The 22158-nt window shown below is 39.2% G+C and overlaps 1 protein-coding gene across 2 annotated transcripts in view; it reads right to left on the bottom strand.

The window, feature by feature from the left end:
* The window catches only part of LRP1B (LDL receptor related protein 1B), a 1782191-nt gene that overhangs the window by 308191 nt on the left and 1451842 nt on the right, over positions 1-22158 (bottom strand). For both annotated transcript variants that reach the window (XM_080670835.1, XM_080670834.1), the window contains exon 43: positions 21001-21205. In XM_080670835.1, coding sequence (XP_080526961.1) covers positions 21001-21205 — 205 coding nt within the window. The remainder of the gene's footprint in view (positions 1-21000; positions 21206-22158) is intronic.

Raw genomic sequence — 22158 nt, 5'->3', positions numbered from 1 at the left:
CTGAAGGGTGTCCCGGATCAGGGTGGGGATTCCCTTGGGGCGTGGGGCAGCCTGGGTGAGGGGCCTGTGGTGGTTTGCAGGCCGGCCACGCCCCCTGGCAACCCAAGCGAAAGCCCTGGTATCTGGGGTTTATTTATCTTCTACAATTGAAACTTTGTAGCCTGGAGCAGAGCCATGCCTTCTGCTTGCTCCATGGTGACAGCTGTTTTGGGGGGGATTTATGTATCTTCTATAATTGAAACTCTGTAGCTTTAAGCGGAGGCCTGGGCCAGCCAGGGTGTGCGGAAAGCTTGGCTTCCTCCATCGCCGGGGGCAACCCTAGTCTCCTGCTCTTTCCAGCTCCCTGGCTGCTGCCATTTCTGTTTGGTTTTATGTATCTTCTATCATTGAAACTTTGTAGCCTTGAGTGGAGGCCTAGGCCGGCAAGGGCAGGCGGATAGCTTGGCTTCCTCCATTGCTGGGGAAACCCAAGCCTCCCTCCTGCTCTCTGTGGCTGTAGCCATCTTGGTTGGGTTTATTTGTATATCCGCTCCTGATTGGCTGGTGGGCATGGCTTGTGGGTGTAGCAGAGTGATGGTTAATTTGCATATTACTCTTTTATTATATAGGATATGCATAACCCATAGACACAGATGACAGTGGTGAAGGCTTGGGGGGGGGGTAGAGGGGAGGAGAGGGTAATGGGGGCATAAAGGGGGACATACATATTTCTTTTTTTATTATTCTTTTCAAATTGGTATCATGGTGTATGCTTTTGTATTCACTTAAAAGTAAATTGATAGGATTTCTGGTGCCACCCAAGATGGGGTAAACCCACCACATCCTACCTCTCCTACTGGTTACTGCTTCTGATTGTAATGTTTTAGGAACAAGAGGAGAAGAATAGTAAAAGGAAGTTAAGTAGTAGCAAGTAGAAGGGTGGGAGAAGACAGAATAAATACTATTTTTACTGCCACTGATTCCCCCCCCCCCCCCACCGCTATATTGCATTCAGTGCCACCAGATAATCGAATAGGTTACATTCAATTATCTGGTATGCATTTGCTGCTTACTCTCAAAAGTGTCATTTCAATGCCCCTTATATTCCCTAGTAGTTTTCTGAATTCACGCAGATGATGGAGAGCTGGTGGTGGCCCTGAGTTAGCTCTCCAAACCAGGCCTAAGGAGGGCCCAAGCAGCACTCATAGTTCAAGTGTGCTTCTGAGTTAAGAAGTTTCTGTAGGCCAGTAGTTTACTTCTCTACTTCTGCTGACACAGAAAAGCATTAAACTCAGTCTACAATTATGCATAGGCTTTTTAAAAAGAATCCTCACTTGAGGATATATTTCCATTGATTTTTAGGGAGAGTGGAAGAGAGAGGGAAAGACAGAGAGAAATATTGATGTGAAATAAACACACTGATTGGTTGCCTCATGCACATGCCCTGACCAGGGCTCTGGCTGGGGAGGATCCTGAAACCCAGGTACATGCTCATGACCGGGATCCAACCCAGGATCCTTCGGTCCACAGGCCAACGCTCTATCCACTGAGCCCAACCAGCTAGGGCTGTATAGGCTTTTATAGGGTACATTAGGTTCAACTAAGAATCATACTGATCCCAAGACATCTCATTCCACTGGTTAGAGTTCCATGTGAAACAGAAAAGTGAAATCCATTAAATTACACTTTTTCATCTCTATGTTAAAACATTTGTAGCATAAGTTCACAAATACTGCACCTTGCAAGCCTAATCAGCATCTTTATTTAGAGAGCAGAAAACTGCCATCATAAATTACACTCCATTGTGTTATATGGTAATGCACCATTAGGGCATAATTTTGAGGAACTTTCACCTTGAACCTATAAATAGCATCATGTTTCAAAATAATAATTCATATTCATTTAGAAAATTCATTTCTTGACACAGTCACTTAATCTCACATGTGTCCTAATAGACAGACAATTAAATTGGTGATGCCACATAGACTTGAAATTATGTGTTGAGAATTTAGTTTTGAATCATATGACTTTTTCATCTTGAAACTTCACCGATGGCTTTAGTGGTGGAAGTACTGGAACTAGTCAGGGAATACAAAAATACTCAGCTTTATAAATCAAACAACATATTTCCAATACCCAGATGCTCAATGTAAAATCAAACAATTTAAAATTCAAGCAAACAGGAGGCTTCCCAAACACCCCAGATGACTGCCTCACTGACAAGATCATAAATGGTCATTATAAGAAATGACAACTTGGCACCTGCCATGGATGGGCATGACAAAATGTTACAGATTGCAAAACACAAGTGCAGTTGCTTTGGCCCTGGAGAAAATGTTTGTATGGTGGTGTATCAGCAACTTAAAACTAAGAAATATTTAATTTAAGAACAGAAAGCTATATTTAACTTGCCTGAGTGAGCTTGCAGAACAAATAAAAAAATGTCTCAATGTCATTAGTATCCAGCAACATTCGAAAAGAACAACATGCACAACAATCATCTAAAAGATTGTCTAATATGTGAGAGGAGTTATGGCCTTATTTAGAGAGACAAACCCTTCAGAAAGAAAGATAAAATTATGAATGACTTTGATTCTACACTCTCTCCTTCTAATCTCTTAAATGACAAAACTCAACCAAGAGTCAGAGTCAGTTGAACACACTGGTAAGCCTCGTGAGGGAAAGAACAGGTGAGGGAGGGTTGAGAAAAGGTCTGGGGGATATGCCTGAGATAAGTAGCAGAAAGAACCCTATTCTTTGTTTTTCCTTGGATAATATTCATCGTTTTTCCTTGGATAAGATTTTTGATTTTTTGAGATTCAGTCTTTGAATCTGTAATATGGGAGAGTGAAATTAAATGATTTAGCTTTGTTCCTTTTTCAAGGAAGGAAGGTTGGTAGAGTATTTCCTTGAATCACACAGAAGACTGATGAGAAGAAAAATAAATTGTCATATATCTGAAGTGTTATAGCCAATCCTGAATGGAATTTGAGCAAGGTTCTGATGTTGTGCCTTATGTTCATATATGATTATAGTTATTAAAGTTATAACATTAAATTCTGACTTAGTTTTTATTTGCTAGTGAAGTTGAGCATCTTTTCATATATCTGTTGGCCATTTGTATGTCTTCTTGGAACAAGTGTCTGTTTAGGTCTTCTTTCCATTTTTTAGTTGGATTGTTGGTTTGGTATTGAGTTGTATAAGTTATTTATATATTTAGGATATTAACCCCTTGTCAGAGCTGTTATTTGCAAATGTCATCTCCCATTTGCTTGGTTGCCTTTTTGTTTTGTTGGCAGTTTCTTTGGCTGTGCAGAGCTTTTTAATTTGATATAGTCCCATTCACTTGTTTTTACCCTTACTTCCCTTGCCTTTGGGGTCAAATTTATAAAATCTTCTCTAAGACTAAGATCCATAAGTTTAGTACCTATGTTTTCTTCTATGTGATTTATTGTTTCAGAACGTATATTTAGAGCTTTGATTCATTTTGAGTTAATTTTTGTATACTGGGACAAACACCAATCTAGTTTTATTCTTTTGCAACTTAAAACTAAGAAATATTTAATTTAAGAATATTTAAGAATATTCCAATTTTGCCAGCACCATTTATTAAAGAGGCTTCCTTTTCTCCATTGTATGTTTTTGGCTCCTTTGTCAAAAATTATTTGCCCATACACATGTGAGTTTATTTCTGGGCTCTCAGTTTTGTTCCATTGGTCTTTGTTCCTGTTGTTCTGTCAATACAATGCTGTTTTGATTACCATTGAACCAGGAGATGACAGTTCCATTACTGGTCAGGGCACAAGCCAAGGTTGCAGGCTCAATCCCCAGTATGGAGTGTGCAGAAGGCAGCCCATCAATGATTTTCTCTCGTCTTGATGGTTTATCTCTCTCTCTCCCTTCCTGTCTCTGAAATCAATAAAATCATATTTTTAAGAAATAAAAGAAATAATGATCTGTCTTAGTGTCTTCACTAAGAGAATATTTTTTAAATGAATAGTTTATTGATTTTTATAGAGAAAATGAGAGGAGAGAGAGAAAATTATCGATGCAAGAGTGTAACATTGATCAATTACTTCCTGCATGCCCCCTACTGGAAATCAAGCCTTTTAACCCAGGTATGTAACCTTGACCAGGAATAGAACTAGCAACCTCTGGTGAATGCAATGATGCCCAACCAACTGAACCACACCACCCAGGGCGAGAATTATTTCTCAGTGTTTATGATCCAACAAGTTATGTAGTATTTTGCATGAAAATAGAGGACTTAAGGTTTTGCATAAGAACAACCAACAATAAGCACAAATCACCTAAAATTTGTAAATTGAAGAAAAATATGCTTGTGTCATATTTGTTTAAATACCTAATAAAAATTATAAAATATACTGAGTTCTTATTCTTTTCCAGGTTGGGTATTTTTAGATTTGATGATGACCACTCCCTGGAAGGAAGGGTAGAGAATGAGAGGCAGGTCTCTCAGTCATGGAAAAGTCATCTTTAAGAAATCAAGACATCAGGAATCCAAATGAAACCATTAAATCAACTATTTCCAAGTCAGTGTGTTGTTGAAAGGCCATCTTATTAAGCAACTGGGCTATTAAAATGATAGCCCAGTTGAAAAGTTCTTACTGCTGTGATTTTTCAAGCAGGCATTTCAACTCAGGCTTTTGCTCTAACAAATTCTCACAATTGAAAGTATTTAGCCCAAGGACAGATTAGAGAAAAAAAATAATTAAGTTGCACATTTTAAATAGATTTACTACTAATGCCTCTTATGGCCCATAAATGAGATCTTTTATAATAGAAAAGAAGAAAAATGTGATGAAGAGGATGATTACCATTTTTGTAGTTATTCTAAAATGTAATGCTTTACTCTCTATGTGTTAATATGCATTTATCTATATTTCAAATTCTGACACTTTTCATCTCCTGTCCTGTCATTGATTTAATTAAGGATTTTAAATGTATATACATTAGTCTCTCCTTATATGTAGGCAGGTAGGTTCCAAGGCTCCCATTGTACACCTTGGAACCCAAGATTGTACCAAACCTTACAGAGTCTATGTATTATTTCTATACATACATACATATTACAAAGTTTAATCTATAATATGGGCACTGTAAGAGATTAACAAGAATAACTAATAATAAAATAGTAAATTATAACAATAAAATAAGGGGATTTGAACACAAGCACTGTGATTCTGTGGTAGTCAATCTGATCAGAAGGCTACTAAGTGACTAATAGTCAGAGCTTACATACAATGGACAGACTGGTCAAAGGGACAAAGCAAGATGGCATGAGATTTAATAATGCTTCTCATTATGGCACACAATTTAAAACATATGAATTGTTTATTACTGGAATTTTCCATTTTCAGGCTGTGGTTTACTGCAGGTAACTGAAACTGCGGATAAAGGAGGACTAGAGTAACATTCAAGTATTTTATAAAATGCCATGCTCTACTCTATTTTAGCTTGCCACAAATCATTATTTGTTCTTCATTAGTGTCATTTGCCCTGCATTTTAAGCTATTTCATAAAATTCATCTGACAGATAAATATTTGGAGACACACTGTTTGAAGTAACACTATTTTATGTCCTCAAAGTCTTCATTTTGCTTCATTGTTTAAGCCTTATTTGGCTGTTTCCATGAGCTGGCAGCAGCATTTTGACAACTATCCTCAACATGGCATAAATGGCATGCACACCTGCACAAAGTGACACCTTTTCCAATTGCTTAGGGAAAAGGCAACAAAACTTAGCAATGAGAGGGTGTCAATGAATTCTGAATAACTTTGGTGTAAATGAAGGCAATATAATCAGCTCCCTTGTACCAGGCAGGTATTATGCTTTTCCACAAGGATTCATTTTAGTTCATTTAAGTTGAATCATTAAGCATTACTATTTGGAAGCTGCCAGAAAAAATGACAAAAATTAAGCAGTTACAATTGTTCAAGGACATGCTCTGAACTGTTCAGCATATAAATCACCTTCTGGCACTCATTTAGACAATAAAATTTTCTTCTTTTAACTGAGTTTGGATAACTAACCAGTGACTTTAATATCAGCCAAATGTTAACACCAGTCTTAAATCCTTGAAAAAATAATTAAATAAGCAATATTTCTTAATGAATATATTTTGAGGTGTTACATATATAATAAAGAAAAAATTCAACATTTATAGATGATTAGATAGTAGCTTGTACATAAATAAAATACAACTTTCTCTAAATAACTGTGGCAAATGATCACAGTGTTACACTTTGTAATTTAACCTTCAGCTTTTCACCTTAGCCCTGATACTTAACTATGGATGGACAAGTCATATATTTGGCCCTGGGATATTTTTATAACATAGAACATTACTGGTCCTGACAAGGAAAAAAGGACCAAAACTAAGTATAAAGATTTTGAGGAATACAGGCAGGTACTAGCTCTGCAACTATAAGCAAATTATGAATCTCTTAAGTGACAGAACTTGTCTGATAATCTCTAAGAGCCATTCTAACTCTAACAGCTATATTATTCAAACTAAGTGCTAATTCCTATAAGCAGATATAAAGCCTTATAATGTCTTCCTAATTTCTCAGATGTGAGGAGTTCATATGGACATGATGAAGTACAGTAATGCATGCATGTTTGTGTGTGTGTGCATGTTGTATGATTTTGCATTTTTGATTCAGATAAGGTATGTTTTCCAATAGATTAACTACATTTATGTTAACCACGCCATATCTTCTCACATTCCAGTATGCCTTATGTTTAGTTCCAAATATTTTATAATTGGTTTCTTTCAATATCCTGTGTGGATATCAAGCAGAAAGGAAAGGAAACAGGAAAGGAAAAAAATAAGCCCAAGAAAATACTTAAAATAATGGAAGAGTAGGTTCAGCATAGTAGGAAGGGGACATGAGACAAGGCATCATAAGAATGAATAACACTTGATCTTGGTACTCTTGATCTTTCAAAATACAGCCTTTCTGCTAAACTAACAGTATGTATAAACTTCCCAGTCTCCATGCTTTTGATGCTGCAGATAAGCCAAAAAAATGCTTCATCATCTTATAATTCAGGATTTAAAAGCCACTGAAACCATGTCTGCGGTCACTTGAGTATTTGGCTGATTGCTCTAGCTCATATGTTAGGGTACAATTCCGAATGCTATTCTTTGCTCCCTACAACAATTGCACTGTAACTTTTCCAGAAAATGCATTGACTCTCTTTCCTACTCCCTTTGGGAAAACTGTTACTTTCTTTGTGAAGATATGAGACAGAGAAATAAAATAAGGAAGCATGCAAGTCAACCCAACATTGTTACCAGGAGAAAATGTTCCATTTCCAGATGATGGCTACTCAGACTTGTATGAGTGTAGGTTCATAAAACATAACCATGCCATCTGAAGATACCAGACTGTCAGAATCCGTCATTCTTGAGGTCAAATGTTCAGAACCATTTTTTCACCATGTATATACTAAGGTCAGCTTCTAAGATTATACATTCTCCTCTAAGCAAAACCTTCCCACTTCCTGCCCCAGAAATCCCCTGAAGAAGCGGTAACTAAGATGCCTATTGCATCATCCCTGCTTATTGTTTAGTTCAAATGTTTGTGGCATTTTGCATTCTAATATCCTGGATCCATAATATAATATAGACCCAAGAAGAGAGCTATAGATGGGGAGACTGACAGTGGGTTAGCCAGCTAAGTTTTAGACATACATTTATTACAATAGTTGTATTTCAATTACATTATTTACTCAACTGATTCTTTTGCTTCCAAAAGAGGCAATTTACACCTCAGCATAAATCCTTAAAAAAAAAAATGATTGAACTCATGACAGAATTAATGCTTTCCTTTTAAAGCAGAGATGTAACAACCAGTTAGGTAATTACTTTGATTTTAAATGTCTAGAATTCAACTTTTATGGTAGCTATAATAGCTCAGAGAAAGAATGAGGAAATGCATATGAAGTCTATTATGTATTTATGCAAGTAAAAAAAAACAAAACTATATCCTGAATTCACAGAACCTGATTTATATGAGTTAATGTATTTTGTTAAAATCTTTTTAAACAGTCCTTTGGGAGGACTGGAAGCAAGAAGAGCACTGGGACTTCTCAATTTAAAAACTATTACTTCAAGGGTCTATGCAGAAGGCTGCTTCAGAAACATCCTCCTGTATTTGTCAATTTGTGTGTGTGTGTTTTTTTTCACACTTTCTGAACTAAGCACTTGAAAGTGAGAAAGAGAAATAGAACATCGTGCAGCCCAGCTGTCTATGGGACACGTGTTTATGTCAGTCACCATGCTCATGATCTACTGCAATAATAAATCACACAAACCACACTGGTTGCATAATTTATTACAACAGTGTATCAGCAGGTTGAGGCTCCGGGAGCTGAGTTACAGACATGAACTTGCACATTGCTTTTATCTACTTCCTTTATTTAACTTCAATATAAGAAACCACAGTGGGAGGATCTGGTCAGAATTGAAAGCTGCTTTGGCATAATTTTCTAAATGACTTTGACACTTAAACTGAAGTAACATTATTAAAAGTTCTAACCTTTTATTTAGCATTTTTTCACATAAATTAAAAAGTAAACAAGTCTTAAATATTACTCCTTTATAATGATGATCTGTTTGCTTACTTAAGCATTTTCTTCTTACTTCTATTTCCCCATAAGCAAAATAATAATAAACTTCAACTACGCTATGAGTTACATGTACTTTATATTTAACTAGAGACCCAGTGCACGAATTCGTACACGAGTGGGGTCCGGCTGGCCCGCCCCAATGGAGGCACATTAGGCCGGGCTGGCAGGGGGAAGGGGACGCGGGAGGTTGGCTGGCTGGCTTCGCCCTTGATTGGGGTGTTGGGGGCCGATCAGGGGCTGATCAGGGCCCGGATCAGGCTGGTTGGCTGCTGCAGTGTGCCTCATAGCCACTGGTCAGTCTGGTCATTCCGCAGTTCTGGACGCTGGGCTTTTATATACCAATATATTTATAATTGGTAGTTTCCCTATTTTAATATTTTCAGAGTGGCTCTTCTAAGAGTACATAGGGTTTTTCTTGAGTAAATCACTTTTCAATTTTTTAGTCTTCAAACTTAAAGAATTTTCACTAGTTTAATGGGGGGAAGTAGTTTACCATGGCATTATTCCATAGTGATCATTAATAATTAAATCTTTTTTTTATTTTAATTCAATAAATATTTATTGAGCTAGGTAAAAATTGCTGCATTCACTAAGTCTATCTCATAAAGCTGTGCCTGTTTGATAACATATGGGTATTTGTTGTCAAACCCTATTCTCCATTTCTCCAGAGCCGTCCCCTATATGTCCCCCTCCAGAAATTCTAAGATTTAAGAATTTTAAGAGGAAACCAAGATGGCGGCATAGGTAAGCACCTAAACTGCTGCCTCGCACAACAATTTCAAAACTACAACTAAAAGACAGAACAGACATCATCCAGAACCACAGGAAAGCTGGCTGAGTGGAAATTCTACAACTAGAAGGAAAGAAGAAAGCTCACGGAGAATCAGAGGAGCGGCAAACGAGGGCTGAGGTATGGAGACGCACACAGAGAGGAAGGGCGACTGAGTACCTGGCTGACTTTCTCTGGCGGGAGGGGGAAGGAAGCCTCCGACTGCACTGAATCCCAGTTCAGACTGCACTGAAACCCAGTTCTGGGCGAAACCGCGTGGACTCAGGCTCATACAGGGGGAGTCTGGACTGTCAGGTAGAGAGAAAGGCACAGGGAGACTCAGAGACTCGGAGACCCGGGGGAGTTGTGGCGGGTCTGGAGGCACGAGCACACGTGCACGCGAGTGCTCGCAGAGAAAGCTGAATGTGGAGGTTACCGCAGGCATTCCCTAGCGGAAGGGAGTTGGAAGCTCCTGACTGCACTGAACCCTAGTTCCGACTGCACTGAACCCAAGTTCCGGGCGAGCCTCTGGGGACCCACGCTCTTACAGGGGGAATCTGGACTGTCAGGCGGAAACTCAGGGGAGTCGCGGAAGTCAGAGGTCTGGAGGCATGTGAGCAAGGGCAGGGCTGACGGGAAGCCAAGACTGTCTGCTCCACCCTGAGACTCCTCCTCATCCAAGCTGAGCACAGAGGCTTTTGCAATTTGGCAAGGCTAATCCTATAAGGCTTCTAGCACCAAACTTCTCCCAGCGTAGACACAGCTGATCCTCACAGCCAACTGGCCTGGAGGTCTATTCCTCCCAGTGATACCAACAACAATCAAGACTTAACTACAGCAAGACTATACACACAGTCCACAAAGGGGTGCACCAAGAGAGTCCACCTCAGGTTAACTGGGGAGGCTGACCCACTGGCCCATATAGGACACCTACCACACAAAGCTACCCTACCAACTCAGGGAAGCAATGAAAATGCAGAGGCAAAGAAACAGATCACAAACGAAAGAAATGGAGGAAAACAAACTACTGGATATAGAATTCAAAACCACGGTTATAAGGCTTTTCAAGAATATTCTAGAAAAGGCCGATAAATTTACCGAGACCCTTGAGGATATGAAAAAGGACCAACTAGAAATTAAACATACACTGACTGAAATAAAAAATATTATAAAGAGACCCAACAGCAGACTAGAGGAACACAAGAATCAAGTCAAAGATTTGAAAAACAAAGAAGGAAAAAACACTCAACTGGAAAAGCAAAAAGAAAAAAGAATCCAAAAAGTTGAAGATAGTGTAAGAAGCCTCTGGGACATCTTCAAGTGTACCAACATCAGAATTATGGGGGTGCCAGAAGAAGACAGAGAGCAAGATACTGAAAACCTATTTGAAGAAATAATGACTGAAAACTTCCCCTACCTGGTGAAAGAAATAGATTTACAAGTCCAGGAGGCGCACAGAATCCCAAACAAGAGGAATCCAAAGAGGACCACACCAAGACACATCATAATTAAAATGCCAAGGGCAAAAGACAAAGAGAGAATATTAAAAGTAGCAAGAGAAAAACAATTAATTACCTAAAAGGGAGCACCCATACGATTGTCAGCTGATTTCTCAACAGAAACTATGCAGGCCAGACAGGAGTGGCAAGAAATTTTCAAAGTGATGAAAAGCAAGAACCTACAAGCAAGATTACTCTACCCAGCAAAGTTATCATTCAGAATGGAAGGTCAGATAAAGAGCTTCACAGATAAGAAAAAGCTAAAGGAGTTCATCACCACCAAAAAAGTATTATATTAAATGCTGAAAGGTATTCTTTAAGAAGAGGAAGAGAAAAAAGTAAAGATAAAAATTAAGAAAACAAATACATATCTACCAACAAGTGAACCTAAAAATCAAGTGAATTAAAAATCTGAGGAACAAATAAACTGGTGAATATAATAGAATTAGGGGCATAGAAAGGGAGTGGACTGATAATTCTCAGGGGGAAAGGATATGGGGGGGTGCAGGAAGGGACTGGACAAAAATCATACACCTATGGATGAGGACAGTGTGGGGGAGGTAAGGGCAGAGGGTGGGGTGGGAACTGGGTGGAGGGGAGCTATTGGGGGAAAAAGGAGAAACAATTGTAATAATCTGAACAATAAAGATTTATTAAATTAAAAAAAAAAGAATTTTAAAATATTTCCAGGAACTCTGCCACTGAATGTTTGAGGACCACATTACTACTTGTATTATATATTACAGGTATCTATAATTCAGTAAAACAATTTGTAGTGATAGTATTTACACCCTTGCTACTAAAAGTATGGGAGATTTTTAGAAATAATCTGTGGCTCCAAATCAGACCTAAATCGGAATATGAATTTTAACATGATCCCAAATTTGTCTGAATGCACTTTGAAGTTTGTTAGGCAATATCCTCCCAGCCCAAATAAAATGAACCCATTTAAACCACACTGAAAAATGTCTATGCTTCCCTAATGACAAACTTTGGGGAAAAGGCAGCAAATATACATGGACATGTATTTTTAGTAAAGATCATGTACTGATAAGAAGACATATTGCAGATGAAAGAACTTGGGCCTTTGTGTTTTATGAACATGGTTTGATTTTTGACCTCAGGTTAGCTAATTTTTCAGCAACTCAACTACTTCAGTGGCAAATTGAAATAATAATAGCTGCTTCAGTGATAATTATTTCAAATGCAGATTAAAACTTTTAGTCACCCACTAAATGACAGCTATTACTGAAAACCTTCTATGAAGCAACTCAAACACACAAAGTATTCTTATAAAAAACTGTAAATTTTTGAAGCATCAGAATAAACCAATTTGTCTCTGTTCCTGGTCCTGAATGAACAGTCCTTGGTAAGGCAATATTTTCCCATCTTTAGTTACTTGAATACTGTTGTATTAGACATCCTTTACATAACACCTCAGGTACACTTAGCCACAACTGGCTCTAGAAATTGTGACCTTTTTTTTTTTTTTTTTTTTTTTGCCACAGTTAATATGATGAACATTCATGTGGGGCACAGTACCCATACATCAGGCCTGTGCCTGGAGCCTCTGAAAACTCCCCAGATAATGAAAAATTAATGACTCATGAATCGAATTTCTGACTGAGAGAAAGAAGCCAGCAGAAACATTTGTCCCTTTTCCTCCCCACTATTCGCCTCAAGCTGTCCTAACGTGCCACTGGTGTGGTTTCTCTGAAGAAGACCTCAGGAGATGAAGCACTTGATACCAAGAAGTTGCCATCTCTGCAGCATGCTTCTTCACATATTCTCTCCCTTCTTTTTAGTATATTCTCCTTTACCCTCACTACTGCTTTTCCATGGATTGCGTACCTAATTAGAAATCAGAATATACACTGTTGCCTCAGTTTCTTTCTCCCTCTCGTTTTTACAAATCTGGACTGAGATTAATGTTTTCACATTTTTGTCCTTATTTGAATACAAGTTCTACTGTTCTTTATTTTTAACTGTTCTTTAAACTGACTCATTAGAAAAAGGAAAATCCAGTATCAGAAGAAATAGAATGCAATTCTAAAAATACATACAATAAAACTAAAACAATACTGTCTAATTATAATTAAATATTACTACACACCAAATTGTAGTTTGAGTTCCCTATCCCCTACACCTCTACTCTCCCATCTTCCTCAGTAATGGAGTGTCTTAGGGTTGTTAAATATATCCTAGTAATATATTTAATCATTCTTCCTACATCAATCAGAGGATTGAAAAAGCATTAAGGATAGCATGACTTTTCATACTACATTAACTTAAAATTAATGATGTGTCTGTGTATCACCTGATATCAATGATGAAAGTCCTATATTGGGGGAGGGATGTGCTAGGAGACAAGAGTATGATGATTCCTATGAAAACTCTCCTGCAAATTTTAAATCAGGTGAGAAAGACCCAAACTGATTTTTAGTAAAATATATATTTTCATTTAGTATATATTTGATTACACCTTGTGTAAACTCTCCTTTATATTTATAGTGGCTTATAATGGTAAATCCCAATTTTGACTATGATCAAAAATCAACTGGGATCTTTAAAACTGAGATACATGCCTCATTGAGGAGCACTGATTTATATTGTTCTTCGGTGAGCTCAGGCATCAGCATCACACACACATACACACACACACACATACACACACACGCACACACAAACACGCACACACAAAGAAACAAAAACAACTCCCAGAAGATTCTAATGTGCCTTTGGTATTAAAAAATTCTATCTCTTCAAAGTTATTTTTAACAAACTAAAATGAGTAATTTTTTCCTGCCCAAAGCAACATAATTATGGGACATTTATTCTTCATTCAACTAACTGGTCCTTTAATATCCCTACTATTCGGCAGCCTCGGAGGTAGATGGTTTGGTAGTTGGTAGGCACAGCTTTCTTTTTTCTTTTTTAAATATATTTCTTTATTGATTTCAGAGAGGAAGAGAGAAGGTGAGAGAGAGAGAGAGATAGAAACATCCATCATGAGAGAGAATCATTGATAGGCTGCCTCCTGCATGCCCCCTACTGGGGATTGAGCCCGCAACCCGGGCATGTGCCCTTGGCCGGAATCAAACCTGGGACCCTTCAGTCCGCAGGCTGACGCTTTATCCACTGAGCCAAGCCGGCTAGGGTGGTAGGCACAGATTTCTGAGTTTGCCAATAGAACCAAGCGACATGATTTGCCCCTCTATCCCCACGATGCCCAGCTGCAGCTCCTAACCCTGGAAATAAACAACTGGATACTTCAGTCCTCCACGTCTGGAATTATCACTTCAGCAGGTAAACTACTGATTATATAAATTTGCAGCTGCTACATTATGGTCATGGGATTTTGTTTGAATACTGTTGGAAATATCAGCCCGAGTCTTCAGTACTGCTTGTTTTTGACCGGTCTTCCCTTCATGTATGTAACTGTTCAGTTGTACTTCCAATATATATGTTTAGGAAACATTATATCTCCCTCCATTTTTTAATATTATCTCTTGACCTTTAATAATTATGCAATAACTTAGCTCATCTATCTTACTAACTTCATCTATTTTAAATGCATTTTTATTGATTTCAGAGAGGAAAGGAGAGAGAGAGAGATATAGAAACATCAATGATGAGAGAGAATCATTGATCTGCTGCCTCCTGCACACTGGGGATCAAGCCCAAAACCCGAGCATGTACCCTGACCGGGAATTGAAATGTGACCTCCTGGTTCAGAGGTCGACTCTCAATCACTGAGCCATGGCAGCCAGGCTAACTTCATCTATTTTAAAGATCAACTTGTCCTTTTAATCATCTAATTTAGAATTAATAAATATATTTTGTAAGTTATAGTGTAATCATATTTCTTTTGATTGTATGTGCTAGCAGAAATTATTTAGCATTTTTATTTTCACTAGCTTTTATATGTTCTCAAAATTCCTCATGTAAATAAAATATCTTGTTTCAATAGCCTTTTAAGTATTAGGGTCAGAGAAACATCTATTTATCCCTTCAACTAAATAAAAGTACTGTACAAATAGGCTTCTGGGAAGCTCAGGAATAAACTTATGCTTTTGTTAATTATTTAAAGTTTTACTGTAATGAGCTTTTATTGCAAACTAGTTGAAACATTTTTAAACAGTTGAAATAGCAACTAATTAATTTTAATTATTTTGTTGACACTAAATGTTTTCAAGAGTCAAACACAGAATAAAATTCAATATATTCTCTGAAGCTTAAATTCATGTTTTTTGTCCGTGAGAAACAAATAAGAAATACATTAAAATCAGGTACAGGGCAATACAAATAATTAATCAGGAATTCAGAGAAGATACAAATTCTTGTAAAACAATTCAGAATTTCCTGAATTTAAATATGAAACTTTGCAAGCAACATTAATTGGAAGACATATGCTAATTGCTGTGTGTGTGTGTGTGTGTTGCACACATGTGTGCAGAAAGGCTTTCCTACCCATCTGCTCTTTTCATCTCTGTATATGAATTTCTAAAATGAGTCTGGTGGGACAGGTGGCTGCTGGTCTTTTGAAAATTCTCTCTGATGCCTAAAAAATTGAAAGCTTCCAAGAAATATTAAATCAATCCATCAGTATCAGTATCACATTCTGAAAGGACAGCTGATATTTTCTGGGTGAATACACTAGCTGCCCTGGATACTGACCATTTTTCTTCCTGAGGAACACTTCTCTTTTGGGAGATCAGCTTCAGTAACACTTTAATTTGCATGACTAACCAAGCTGAACCATCACTGAAATGTATGTGGATTTAAATCAAAGGAATTGTGTTAGAAATAAACACCATTAGCCCTACTGCAATAACAGTCTTATCTTATCAAATAGGAATATCAGTTGTACACACTTCAGAAAGTTACCCTGAATGGCTGAAGCCTGCAAAATCACTAAACTTTGATTTGGTCTCTTTTTTTAAACTGTTTAATTTTCATTTTATTCAGGGAAACAATTTTATGATTTCCTTTTTAGTTTATTCATCCATTTATATATTTAGTGATATATATATATATATATATATATATATATATATATATATATATATATATATATATATATATTCATTGCTGGCAGTCGAACATCCCCTGAGGGATGTAGGAGTGTGCCAAGTGGCAGGTGGCCAGGGAGGAGCCCAAATTAGGGCTGGGCGCTGCACCGCTAGTACTCATCCCTTCCCACTGTGCCTGCTGCCATGGCCTCAGGAGAGGCTCCCAATGCAGTGGTAGCTGCGATCGCTAGCCGTGAGCTCGACTTCTTGCTGAGTTGCACTGCCCCTGTGGCAGCATACTGACTATCAGGGGGCAGCTCCTGCATTGAGCGTCTGCCCTCTGGTGGCCAGTTGTTCCACTGTAACAGTCACTTGGGCTTTTATTATATAGACTAGGGGCCTGGTGCACAAAATTCATGCACTGGGGAGGGGTCTCTCAGCCCAGCCTGCCCCCTCTCACATACTGGGAGCCCTCAGGGGATGCCCTACTGATGGCTTAGGCCTGCTCCCCTTTTGGAGCAGACGTAAACCCCAGTCTGGCCTCCCTTTGTGGGAGGCCACCAGGCTAATCAGGGGAAGCTGCCAGCCCCATCACACCGCTGCTGCAGCCACTGCCAGTTGCCGCAGCTGCCAAGGTATTTTCATCAACACAGACTCCAGTCCCTTCACCATGAAAAAATGACAACTTTCTTTAAGCATTTTCAACATGTGCCTTTCATAGGATATGACATTTCTTTCTTTATTTTTCTTTTTATCCTCACCTGAGGATATATTTCCATTGATTTTTTTACCCTTCCCTCTGATCACAGGCTCGGCCCCTGCCCAAGCCTAAAGCCTCTGCCCCAGGCTTTATGCTTGGGAAGGGGTTCCCCCCTGCCCCCGCACCTCCGATTGCAGGCTCGGCCCCTGCCCAAGCCTAAAGCCTCCACCCCAACTGCTCGTCTGCCTGCCTGCCTGATTGCCCCTAACCGCTTCTGCCTGCCAGCCTGATCACCCCCTTTGATTGATGCCTAAATGCTCCCCTGCCAGTCTGTTTGTCCCTAACTGCCCTCCCCTGCAGGCCTGGTCACCCCTAACTGCCCTCCCCTGCAGGCCTGGTCACCCCTAACTGCCCTCCCCTGCAGGCCTGCTCACCCCTAACTGCCCTGCCCTGCAGGCCTGGTTCCCGCCCCAACTGCTCTCCTCTGCAGGTCCGGATGCCCCCACTTCCCTCCTCTGCCAGCCTGGTCACCCCTAACTGCCCCCCCACAGGCCTGGGTCTCCCCCAACTGCCCCCTGCAGGCCTGGGTTCCCCCCAACTGTCCTCTCCTGCAGGCCTGGTCCCCCCCAACTGCCCTCTGCCAGCCTGGACCCTCCCAACTGCCCCCCTGCTAGCCTGGTCTCCCCCAACTGCCCTCCTCTGCCGGCCTGGTCCCTCCCAACTGCCCTCCCTTGCAGGCCTGGTCCCTCCCAACTGCTCTCCCCTGCTGGCCATCTTGTGGTGGCCATCTTGTGTCCACATGGGGGCAGCCATCTTTGACCACATGGGGGAGGCCATCTTGTGTGTTGGAGTGATGGTCAATTTGCATATTACTCTTTTATTAGATAGGATAATTGAAACTTTGTAGCCTTAAGTGGAGGCCAAGGCAGGCCAGGGCTGCGGAAACTTGGCTTCCTCCATCACTGGGGGCAACTCAAGCCTCCTGCTCTCTCCAGCTCCATGGCTGTCATAATTTTTGTTGGGATTTATTTATCTTCTATAATTGAAACTTTGTAGCCTTAAGTGGAGGCCAAGGCACGCCAGGGTGTGCTAAAAGCTTGGCTTCCACCATTGCCGGGGAAACCCAAGCCTCCTTCTCTCTATGTGGTCGTAGCCATCTTGGTTGGGTTAATTTGCATACTCGCTCCTGATTGGCTGGTGGGCATGGCTTGTGGATGTAGCGGAGACATGGTCAGTTTGCATATTACTCTTTTTTATTAGATAGGACTAGAGGCCCAATGCATGAAATTCATGTAAGAGTAGGCCTTCCTTCCCCTGGCTGACGGCACCAGCTTCCCTCTGGCATCCGGGACCCGGGCTTCCCTCTGGCCACGAGCAGGCACCCAGGACCCGGGCTTCCCTCTGGCCTCTGGTAGGCACTCGGGACCCAGGCTTCCCTTGCAGCCTGGCTTCGTCCAAAAGGTCGTCTGGAAGGATGTCCAGTCTAATTAGCATATTATGCTTTTATTATTATAGACTAGAGGCCTGGTGCATGAAATTCGTGCACTGGTGGGGGGGTCCCTCAGCCCGGCCTGCTCTCTCTAGCAGTCTGGGACCCCTTGCTCCTTACCAACCACCCGCCTGCTTGCTGCTCCTTACCGCTTGGCTCGCTGCTCCTTGGAGGCGGGAAAGGCTCCCGACACTGCTGCTGCACTCGCCAGCTGTGAGTCTGGCTTCTGGCTGAGTGGCACTCCCCCTGTGGGCATGCACTCACCACCAGGGGGAAGCTCCTGCATTGAGTGTCTTCCCCCTGGTGGTCAGTGTGCATCATAGCAACTGGTCATTCCACTGGTCGTTCAGCCCTTTGCTCGATTTGCATATTAGGGTTTTATTATATAGGATAATTGACATATAACACTGTGTAAGTCTAAAGTGTACAGGGTGTACATAGTTCAAAATATATATGTACTGCACCTCACAGAGTTTCCCTTTTTTTTTTGGTGGTGGTGAGAATTTTTAAAATATACTTTCTTAGCAACTTCAAATACACAATACATTACTATTAACTATAGCCAGCCAGAAATATCCTGCTTTAGACAGAATGGGAAATGAGTTAGAATCATAACTAGCTTTATATTTTAAATGTCAAAATAAATCCTTAAAATTATATTAGAGATATCTGATTATTGGACCACCTGGAGCAGCTATAATTGCCATATATAAGAATAGAAGAAAGAGGAAAGCAAAAACAGGCATACATAAAATAAGATGAAGTGGAGATAAGGTTGTTATGAGGAATTATAGAAGCAATTCCTTTATCAGAACATATTAGAAAATAATATCACACCCAAGATAATGATTTACCGGATTGTCTTTTTCAAAAGCATTATCCACTAGCTTCATTTAGAAGTTCTTTACTGTTGTCTGAGGTACATACTTTCATACTATAGCCTCATAATAATCTTGAAATTTAGATAGATGATTTGCACATTGAAAATTAAAATTTATAAAGACTAAATAATTTGCCTAAGGTCACATGATCTTTAATTAGAAAAGATAGCCTGGCTGGTGTTGCTCAGTGGTTGAGCATTGACCTATCAACCAGGAGATCATGCTTCAATTCCCAGTCAGGGCACATAACCCAGTTGCCAGTTGCAGGCTCAGTCCCTAGTAGGGGGTGTGCAGGAGGCAGCCATAAATGATTCTCTCTCATCATTGATGTTTCTATCTCTCTCCACCTCTCTCTCCCTCTCTGTAAAATCAATAAAAACATATTTAAAAAAAGAAAAGATTGACCAAGACTTTAGACAGATATATTTGATCAGAGTTATTGTTTTTAGCACAAAGTGACTTGACCAGTAGCCCATTCAATATTTCTTAAGCTTACAACTGTCCTCTATCAGTAATACACACAGTAGACACTCCACAATAATGAGGTGCCTGTACTAGAATGTAAATGAATGCACTTTCTCCTTCAAGAACACACACTCTCTCTCTCTCACCTATTTATTTATCTATATACATACACATACATATATATGTATACATTTATTTAGTTGGTTGCCCTAGGATAAATATCTATATCACCCTTTATAATATCTGTATATATATATAAATATATATAAATATATACTATCTACATAGATAGTATATATTTATTTATGTGTAGGTTTATGTTCAATTGAATTAAACAGTGAGCTTAAAGTTACAGATTAGGTATTAGAAAACTATGGCCTATTGGTTGGTTGCCTATTATTGTATATACTATATAGTCTGTTTTTAAAATTTATCTTTATTGTTGAAAGTATTATAGATGTCCCCTTTGTTGTTGTTTTTTTTTGTTGTTGTTATAGTGTATATTCTGAAATACTACCACAGCTATTCATCCACATATTCTCTATGGGCATTGTAGTTGTGATAGAGAAAATACGGCCTCTGGAGCTTCAAATTATTTACCATCTGGCCCTTCAAGAAATGCAGTGCAGGAGTGAAGCATCTCAGCATCATTCCGTCCTTCAGGCATGCCTTGGGGTGGGGGTGCTGGGGTGGATTTCTCCAGTAGTGTGACTACCAGATCTTACTCTCCTGAACTCTGAGTTTTCCCAGTTGCTAAGGGCTACTGTCCTCAAAAGATAAGGGGAGGGCACTGAACTTTTCCCATTCCACAGACCCTACATATCTGCTGTAAGGGTTCTTCAGGAGCTTTAAGGGTTCTTCCACTGACATGTCCAGAGAAAGGACACAGTGAATGGGCCTGACTATGAAAGAATCCCTCTCTTCTCTTTTCAAAGCTTAGGATGCTTTGAGGACCCAAACACAGACAGAAGATCATTTCATTCTTTTCTAATATTCTTTTAGCCTAGGGCAGGGGTGGGCAAACTTTTTGACTCGAGGGCCACAATGGGTTCTTAAACTGGACCGGGGGGCCGGAACAAAAGCATGGATGGAGTGTTTGTGTGAACTAATATAAATTCAAAGTAAAGGAGCAGAGGGGAGAGCAAGAGAACCAGATAGAACAGCCGGATCCGGCCCGCGGGCCGGAGTTTGCCCACGGCTGGCCTAGGGTAACTAATCAACTTCATTTCACATTTCAAAAAAATTATAAATAACAATGAAGCTTATGCAAATAACTATAACAATTCCATTAATTAACAATTCAATCAGTTATTGTTTCTCCAGAATAAAGTTCATATGATTCAAATTGTCTCTATGGTAGCAAATGAACTTGAAGAACAAGTTTTCAAAGTATTATTTGGTTTTCTTTCTCACTGAATATATTATTTAATTGGATTGATTCAAACAATTAACCTATTTTGAAATCTCTTCATATGCATATTGTAGGCAAGAATAAAGCATATATTTTTCAAATGTTTACATTCATAATCAAGAAATTCTCAACTTACATGTCTCTGGGATCCATCATATTCGCACCTTTCAATTTTTCCTAGGCTGCCATCCGAAAAATAAAGTTTCTCTGCACGGTGGTCAATGGTGAGGCCATTGGGAGTGAGTATGTCTGTACTGACCACCACTTGAGCATTTTTCCCAGTCAGGGTAGATCTCATAATACTTGGATGCTGTTCATTCCAGTTGGTCCAAAACATTAAACTAATTAAATTAAAAAATGTAAAACTAAATTAAAATTTTCATTAAGAATAAAAACATTAGTGGAAACATGGCAATATCAAACTATTTTAAAAGAAGCAAAATTATTTCTCATATCCTCTGATCCTTAAGGAAGTGTAGGTAATAAAGGTATTATGTATATTATACTTGCATGCATATTTTTCCATTTAAAAAAATGAAACCTGGAAACTAGTTCTGGAAAAAAAAAATTCTGTGTATTCTCTCAAAGAGTAATTTAATTAAATTGAGTCAGTTTTCTGCATAGTGAGGATTTATTATAACCAGGTATAAAACCATCATCTTAAATTTTCTCAGAAATGAAAATATACTCTTACTTATTAATATAATTTTCAGCAGGTCCAATATGACCATTTTAGACATTGTTCTTACCCTATACTTTTCTTCAATTGGTGAAAATCAAAATCTCCCTCTCCTTCCAGGTTTGCTTTTTAAATCCCGTATGCTTCGTTAGAATGTTTTAGAGAAATACAATTACTAAAGTCCTATACTAGTATTCCTAATATCGTGTTTTATTCTCTCTCAGTGAGCTTTTTCTATAAATTACAATGTTGTTCCAGAGGTTATCAACCTTTAAACATAATATTTGTTATTTAAAGATTTTATAGAATGCTTTGTCAAACTATTATTTGAGGAAGTCCTAGGATTCTATGGCCCTTAGAGGTCACTGGAAGAGTGGAGAGGCTGCATATTCCAATCTAAAAGCCCTACTTTTACTGAAACACTCTCCCCCCCCTTTTTTTTTTTATCTATAAGACTATACCTAAGAGTTTATTAGAAGATTGGGTGTTACTGCTCAGGATGGAAGATGAAAAGAAAGAGGGAAGGAAGGAAAGAAGGAAGGAAGGAAAGAAGGAAGGAAAGAAGGAAGGAAGGAAGGAAGGAAGGAAGGAAGGAAGGAAGGAAGGAAGGAAGGG

The sequence above is a fragment of the Plecotus auritus genome (assembly GCF_963455305.1).
Source record: "Plecotus auritus genome assembly, chromosome: 5".
Classification (NCBI taxonomy): Eukaryota; Metazoa; Chordata; class Mammalia; order Chiroptera; family Vespertilionidae; genus Plecotus; species Plecotus auritus.
Note: the sequence above shows the minus strand (reverse complement) of the source record. Positions and strands in the feature narration are given on the sequence as shown.